General features: G+C 34.0%; 1 protein-coding gene across 2 annotated transcripts in view; it reads right to left on the bottom strand.

Annotated features, from left to right (window-relative positions):
• Positions 1-1,487, bottom strand: part of LOC127831013 (thrombospondin-1-like) — an 8,502-nt gene extending 7,015 nt beyond the window's left edge. For both annotated transcript variants that reach the window (XM_052355989.1, XM_052355988.1), the window contains exons 1-3: positions 1,367-1,487; positions 1,224-1,256; positions 178-257 (exon numbers count right to left, since the gene is read on the bottom strand). In XM_052355989.1, coding sequence (XP_052211949.1) covers positions 178-257; positions 1,224-1,256; positions 1,367-1,400 — 147 coding nt within the window. In that variant the 5' untranslated portion in view covers positions 1,401-1,487. The remainder of the gene's footprint in view (positions 1-177; positions 258-1,223; positions 1,257-1,366) is intronic.
• Positions 1,488-8,714: the final 7,227 nt, after the last annotated feature.

The following is an 8,714-nucleotide window of genomic DNA, read 5'->3' on the forward strand; positions in this document are numbered from 1 at the left end:
AGCACCAACACAAATGAAGCATCGCCCTTTTTTAAAATAAGAAAATTATTGTCCATGGAGTAAATGATACAGGTATAGCCCAGGTTGAGACATCAGTTTAAATTAGGTCTGTGGTATAGGTCTGTGGAATAGAAGGGGTAATTAAATGAAGTAGCAAACGCAAAGATCAACACATACCTGATTAGCTCCACATGAAGTGGTAACATTGCAGTCACCTATGTCTTGTACTCCACTACAGTTGAAGCATTCTAAACCCACTGGGCGATACAAATGAAAATAGTGCTTAAATAAAACTAAGATTACAAATATTGACCGGTTATGAACAAGGGTATCGAATTTATTGCATTGAGGTATATTTTTACTTTAAAGACCTGGTGCACTTTTTTTTACAAACATACATTTGAACAAAACAAATCTTTCAAAAAATACTACAGATTTATAAATATAAATATAAATATACGTTCCCATTTAAAAAGAAATACTGAATTTAAATCTCTAAGACGCTTGTTTTTTTATAAATATGTTGTATGACGTGTTAATCAAGGTGCCATGGTCACTTGCGCTAAACATTTATAAAATTTATACAAAAAAGTGTAATCATTCTGTTTTTGTTGATTTTTTTTCTAAAACATATTTAATCTGGGTATCAAATCGTTTGTTTGGTTTACTCTGATTTAATTGTTTAAAAAATTCGAAGACTTAATACTTGATTCCGAGCCATATTGCCTACATCAAAACATTTACTGATATATACACTATTGACGTTGAATGTAAATGATATCAGGCACCTTTATATCAGGTAGATAACAATTTCGTGGTATGATAAATTCATAGACATGTACAATCCGAGTCAAGTTAGGTTTAGAAAAGATGTAATACGTGTTGCAAAAGTTAACTGAAAAACAAAATCGATACTTAATCACCAATGTTCTTCTCTGAGGCAATATTAAACAAGATCATTCTCATAAAATATTTATAATAGTGGCCGACTTGCAACGAGGATCCAAGTTGTTTTCCATACCGGTTAGTGTTTCAATAATTTATAATAATCTTGGGCTTGATCCAACAGAAATTGCGCGTCAAAGTATTCCGTGAACCTTTAATTTTATTTGTCAATAAATTATGTCACTTGAAATTGGTAAATAATAATCCAACTTATATCTAAACTTGATTTATGTTTGCACTTTTAATCAGAAAAAAGTTATAAAAGCAAATAGTCTTACCGCAACCCAAAATCTGTGTTTGAACACACGCAACTGGAAAAGGTAATATAATCTTTATATAAGTAAAAAGCAAATACAATGATTGCGTTTTAAAAAAACAACTTCAACAAGAAAAGTCGAATATATCAGTATAAATCGCTTACCTATAATGTTAAGGTATAATATTTGCGCTTTCATTGTCGGCTCTAAATGTTAGTACAAGTACGTCCCAGTATTTATTGTGTTGGTTTGATGGAAAAGTTGCCTGTTGATAACTGGCGTGGACCTGTGTACCGATGTGAGTTCATTTAAAGGCAATTGTCATGGCGTTATTAAATTTAATAAACAATAATGCACAATAAATTTAATGAGTATAACAAAGCAATTTAACAAAACAACAACAAAAGTAACATGTCCGCAAAAACACTGACACTAATATTATCATGGTTCAAAAACATAAATTTGCCAATACTTTAATTGATATATGTTTGCATGGCATATCATAAATAATTCATTACGGCTTTATAAATAATTAATGATAAATTGAGTTTCAGTGTAGCTGGTTTTATTTCTTGATTTCCCATTCAAAGATGAATAAAAAGCGTCATCGGATAGAGCGTATAAGCTAGAATAAGACAATACACACACCTTTAACACGACCTTACAGTGATAGTGGCATGAACCAATTTGTAGGTTTCTATATTTACAATCCCGTGTCTGCTTTATCTGTTCAAAGGTCGAAGAAATTACATAAATAGAACAAACACACAGGTTTGGCGGTTCGCTTAAAGCATATGCTATGTTACCTTAGAAAAAAACTGTACTTGTTATGAAAGAAATTGGTTAACATTATTTGCACTCTTGAGTTCAATGTCTTATGCATAAATATTACTACCATACTCTTGAAGCATCAGCTACACAAATATGTGCAACTGGTGTGCTTTTTTTAAAGAATTTGTTGCCATTACGATAAATATCAATTAAATATCACTACGTAACCGGACATTTTTAATAACCTCTGAGTTTGACAGGGTAAACAAGTGAACAAAACTCATACTTTGAATCATAAAAATAGAGTGCTGCATAGTAAGGTTGTGTTTTTTTTTAATTAACCCAATAATATTTAATAAAACCGTATTTTTTTTAAATTTCCAACGTAAAGGTAATTAGCAAATATATAATACTCTTCATAAAATCATAAACAAGAAAAAACATTGCTTCGTAAAAAAGTATATTGATTAAACAGGCATATCTATATTTAAGCAAAAATTACTCATGTATTAAAACAATTCATTTTCCTTTTATCCACACACACACAAACACCCACACGCACGCATGCGCATGACACACATACACACTCACACAAGCACGAACGTACGCACGCACGCAGTACACACACTCTCTCTCACACACACACTCTTAAACACATTCTTCAGCAATCTCGAAAACTATGCGTTTTACTACTATTCATAGACCTTATATGAGAAGGATAAAATGTTATTGAAACAAGTGCTTGAGATAAGCACTATGGAAGTGCCCGTTTCACTATTCCTGTATGATATATTAAATCGATCAGGGTTTTTTTTCTCGATATTACATAACTGTTACTAGTACTTTTGACAATATAAAGTTTCATTAAATCAAAGGCAATGACGTTCATCGCTATTGCATAATCTTAGACGCAACTCAGTTTTCAAATGTTATAACTTTTCATATCGCAAGTTTGAAATGAACACAACCTATTCAAATTTATAAAGATTTTGTCTTCAAGCACTGGTCGAGATGTGTGTGCACTGTTCATCCTCATATTTATATTAATGAGATAACTTAGACAAAATAACTACAATGTCTCTTGTTTTCGCAATTGGTTGCTGCACTGGCAACCATCTTTAGAATTTTGGTTGCCTTGCTAAAAGAATAACAAGCCTAAAATTATTTACATGTTGTGTTATGTGTATCTAATACTTTATCTTTTTTCTTTAAATTATTGAGCAACAGTTTTGCCGACATCACAGACATTTAATGCACCAATTCTTTTTGTGAGCCGGAATTGAATCATTTCCTAGGCCTAATTGATCCACAGTCACCAATTTGTGTTCTATATCTTACCGGATTGAGTTTTTTAAGCTTTGAAAAAGCTAGTTGCTCTACTTTTTAGCCCAATTGTAAGCAACTTTTAAATTGAGTTTCCTGGGCTTAAATCTACTGGCCCAAGGCTAACAGGCAACCACTGAACCTGTAAGTTATTTTTGATGTAAGATCTGACAGTGTATTGAACTCATTCAATTTGCAAGTCTAAAGCGACCTTTTCACGCTTTTTAGTAAATTGAAAAATTAAACAAAATTAATGATATGGAGAGTTCTGTTGTTGTCGTTATATTTTTCATACTACGAGGTTTGCTTATATAAAGTATAAAATAAATCTCTGATTGTATGAGCACGGATGGCCGAGTGGTCTCAACGATAGACTTTTATTCCAGGGGTCAGTGGTTCGAGCCCAGTTGAGGGTAACTTTTTTGTTTCTTTAATTTATTATTGTGTTTTTAATGGAGCCTTTTAGATCCAATGCTTACATTTATCAATATATAGCATTTCACGACAAACTGTCCTTTAAGATGTTTACTAAAAGGCAACAAAGTAAAAATTTAGAAATGATTGGTTGTTAATTTGTTTTAAAAGTGATTTTGTTTTTCTGCCTTGTCAGCGAGGTTACTTTGAAGGTATTATCACTTTTATCTTTTGTTAACCAAATCATTAATAGAAAAGATAATTTAAACTTCATCCCAGTACCAGAGACTCTCTTTAAACGAAACACACCATAAAATCAAAAAGTGTATAGTACTTGATTAGCTTGTGCGCATTGCACAGGCTAATCAGTGTGCACAGGCTAATCTGGGACACCACTTTTTTGACATGCATTAAGATCCGTTTTCCTTGAAAGCAACCAATATGTAGAGATTTCAATGACAAACTGGCCAATGCCGTCGCACAAGCTGTTAAACTTTATTGATTACATATACACACTCACTGTCTGCAGTGTACCAGTGGTGAAGTATAAACAGGCAGATGCGTTGTTAAGAGCAGACCGACTTACAACGCATACCTACCTTTAACCTTAGTTGTCCGCAAGCGAACAACAAAAAAATTGACATATTTGGACTGGAACACGGCTTATTCACCATATTAGACGAACCAATCGCCACAATCTTATGCTACAAGCTCATATTCAATACCGTTATGTAACAAGACATTTTTGCGCTTGTAATTGTCCAGTTATTACTTCGAAGTCAAAATTAATATTCTCAAATCCTATTTGATTGGCAATACAACTATAAGCCTTTGATATATGTGCACTCATGTCTGTATCAGTAAGGGCCTGATTTTATGTTCATATGAAAAAATGAACCTTTCAAAAACAATGCTAATAAGTATGTCGGGGTTTTGATACAAAATGGAGAATATGGCAACAACTCGGTTTTACATTGAAATCATATATATATATATATATATATATATATATATATATATATATATATATATATATATAACAATTATTTCCCTAAAATGTCTAAAATCCAGTTATACTTGCATGAAGAGATTACACTACAAGATGACATAATTAGGCAAACACCAGGCAGCTAGATACTTTTTGCTCTGTTAATTTCTGAATAAAAATTAAGATTACTGATGAACATGATTTTAAATCTTAGTTCGTTGAATTTAAAATAAAACATTTAAAGCGTTTTGATATAATAACAAAGGACAATTGTAGTCATTTCATTTTGAAGATTAAAATACAAAGGACTGTAGGGTAAATGTCGTAATTCAATTAATACCAGAAAACTGAACAAAAATATTAAGTTAATAACAAACTGCTAAGATTTTTCTTTTCTAAATCGGAGACTTAGGTAAATGCGTGCATTGTGTTTCTATTTTTTTAATAATGATTTTAATTTTTAAATAACGTTTACTATTTTTGTACGATCTACCACTTCAAGAATGAGGTAATATTTTTGTCATTTTTTGTTTTCATTTGTTATGTAATTTTGCATAGTGCGGTTTCGCATGCCGATTGCCGGAAATACCCAGAGTTGGTAATAGCAGTTCTATGTTGTCGCTCATGTAGAGCTTCAGGTTGTTTTAATTAAAAACAAAGAAACATACCATAATAATAAAGAAGTGTACGAAGCATGCTTTGTTGTATTTTCTAAATTTTGGGAAATGGAAATGACAGCAAAATTGCCGATGTGCAAAATGGTGCAACAAATACGAAATCACGGTCGGCGCGTGCGGAAAAACAGGCGGCGTTCGATGCTGTAGCCGAGGTTTCGGGCTCGGTCTCGGGGGAGGATTAGGCGGTCTTGGAAGAGGCTACGGCGGCAGCGGATGGGGTGTCGGTTTTGGTGGAGGTTCGGCAGTGGTTCCGGCCTTGGTGGTGGTAAGGGCGGCGGATGGGGCTTGTGCAACGGGGGCTGGTGCAATGGCGGATTGGGTAATGGCGGATGGGGTAATTGCGATATGGGACAATTGCGGACGGGGTATGTGGGGGCAATCGTAGATGGGGATATGGTAAGGGGTTTGGAGGTTACGGCGGCGTTGTTGGCGGCGGATTAGGCCTTGGCGGTGGTTGGGGTCCAAGCGGTGATTTTGATGGATACGCTGGTGCGGCAGTCTAGTGGTAACACACTGGTGCACCATTCCAGAGGTCCCCGGTTCAATTCCTGACCGATGCACTGGAAATTACAGAAATGCTTTAAGTGTTTTCAACCCAACTAGAGATGTACTGGTATGAAACCCAGGTATTTCTCGCGTGTATCAGTGCTATACACTGAGCACGTAAATGAACCCAGTGATCTATTCGCAGAGAGCAAGGGTATCGCATCCGGATTCCTTGTATCACAATACTGTCTCTTCTTCTTGCTATCTCTTCAGCAAAAAAGAACCCCATTGGAAATAAGTGCTTGCACTTTCATGGGTTATCCTTGACTGCAAGAACAAAATAAATATATATATATAGATAGATACGGCTCAGACGGTCTGGATGATAGATACTTAGGCGGTACATACGGTAGAAGCGGTAGATACGGTCTAGCCGGTTAAGTCGATACCGTGTTGGTGATGATTATGGTCTGACTGGTGGATACGGCGATTTGGGCGGTGGTTCCGTCCGGTTGGGGACATGGAAGATTTGGCGGCAAGAAGTTTGTACCCTGTGGAGAACTCTTGGGCGGCCATGGAGGCAGTTACGGTGTTTGCTGAGGCTACCGCTACGGCCGTGACATTCTGATCGCTAGGCTGACACCATATCCAGTTACCACAACAACCGTTGATAAGTTTATTTTAAAGCCATAGTGACTAAAAGTGACAAAGACATTGGTATGCATACGGGAATACCTTAAGTCAAATTCGCCAATGCATGGAGTGATAGTTATGCAAGAGGTTTTCTTTCGTTTTGTTTTCATCATGTTATGTTATGCAGTCTGTATCCATATAAGAATACCTTAAGTATAACTCGTCCATACACTGAATTTCAGCTGTGCAGTTTTTTTCTATCGTTTTGCCATATGCCAGTATTGATCAATTATATACACTGTACTTTATCAGTTGTCTAATGGCTTCATATTACTTTGCAGGACATTTCCCATTTGACCTAGGAATTTCATGGACACTAAATTATGATGCTCGACAAATTTTATCTGTTTTACATGTGTTAGCGATCTTCGAAGAATCACATTTTTCAATTTACTTTCCTCAGTTTTTTTAAGTACGGTGGTAGTTTCAAAAATACGACATTTACATGTTTATTGTTTCAAATACCAATGTACATATGTACAATATAATGATTCAATATAAAGAAGTGAAACTCCAGCTGCTGGAGCAGTATTGAATTTTCATTAAAAACAATTAGTTGGTCCTTTATTTAAGGCAAGTGACCGATTGCCAAAACAGTACAAAACAGCACAATACAGCACAATACAAACCAACATAAACACAAAATATAAATAAAGCTGGGGTCACCGCCTTGGAACGGTCAATGCAAAGCATTGGGGGTTTAAACCTGGTTATAGAGCGCTCAACCTCACACTTGGCCCAGCAATATTCATAATACATTTATTTAAGTGTAAATAAAATTTAACGTCATAGCATTGTAACTCAAATTAAACAATAATAAAAGGGAATTAAAACGCATTCAATTTAATTACTATTTAATTACTCAATTGCATTGAAGATACAAGAGTAACAGAATTACAACTTTTTGACGAACGATCAAATAAAACTATTAACAATTGTCAACTACATTCCTTCTTTATAGAAAAGATTTGAGAATATAGAATCATAGAGTTAAAGGGGCCTTTTCACAGATTTTGGCATTTTTTAACTTATTCATTAAATGCTTTATATCGATAAATGTAAACATTGGATCGTAAAAGCTCCAGTAAAAATCAAGAATAAAATTAAAAAAAGAAAAAGAACATTGCCCGGACCAGGTTTCGAACCAGTGACCCCTGGAGTCCTGCCAGAGTCCTGAAGTAAAAACGCTCTAGCCTACTGAGCTATTCCGCCGAGTATATGTGTAAGAAGTAATTTATACTTTATATAAGCAATCTTCGTAGTTTCACAAAATTTAACGACAAAAACAGAACTCTCCAAATAATTCAATCGTTTCGCGTTGCAACGCTTTATAATTTTTAGGTTTTAAAATCGTCAAAAGATGCATATAATGGCTATATTAGACCATGGTAAATGTTCAGTATTACCGTTTCCTCACAAATATCATAACTAAAACGAAAATTTGCGAATCTGATACAACTTTTTTCAATTTTGTCAATTTACCAAAGCGTGAAAAGATCCCTTTAATATCTCAGATAATCAAGTCATGAAATATGACTATAACTAGCTATAACTGCCAAAATCAGCTCAAAGTACAATATTGGTTGCACGTACTTATAAATGCCATGTGTATACATTTCATTATAGTCATAGTAGTCATATTAATATTATTCGCATCGTAAAATATATATATATACCATAATATTTCAATGACATAATTCATGCAATGTCCGAAAAGTTATATTTATGATTTGTTTAAAATTAAATCTTTTACATTGAGTTGTGATTTCAATTGACCTTAGAAACGCTTCAAACTTTGAAATTATTAAAAACAGCAACGAATAGTCTGACAAGTTCTTTGCGCAAAATTTATGCTTTTGCGCTTCCAAATTTATAGTGCGATTATTACATTAAGAACGTCTAATGTGGTTTAATGGCACATGTTTGGAATATGACAAACATCACAAAATCAAACGGCAAAAAGCATTATTGACTTTAAGTCCCTTAATGTCAAATTCAATATATCATATACGCACACTTAAGCAATATAATATTTGAATTTTCCGAAAGTAAATTATGTCCGAATTCATTTATAACTCGAATAACCATAATTTACCGATTAATACAAGGAATGAAATTCTTATAACAAAATATAACAATTTTCCTCTTAAGAAAGTATAA

Source organism: Dreissena polymorpha, chromosome 5 (genome assembly GCF_020536995.1).
Source record: "Dreissena polymorpha isolate Duluth1 chromosome 5, UMN_Dpol_1.0, whole genome shotgun sequence".
Lineage (NCBI taxonomy): Eukaryota > Metazoa > Mollusca > Bivalvia > Myida > Dreissenidae > Dreissena > Dreissena polymorpha.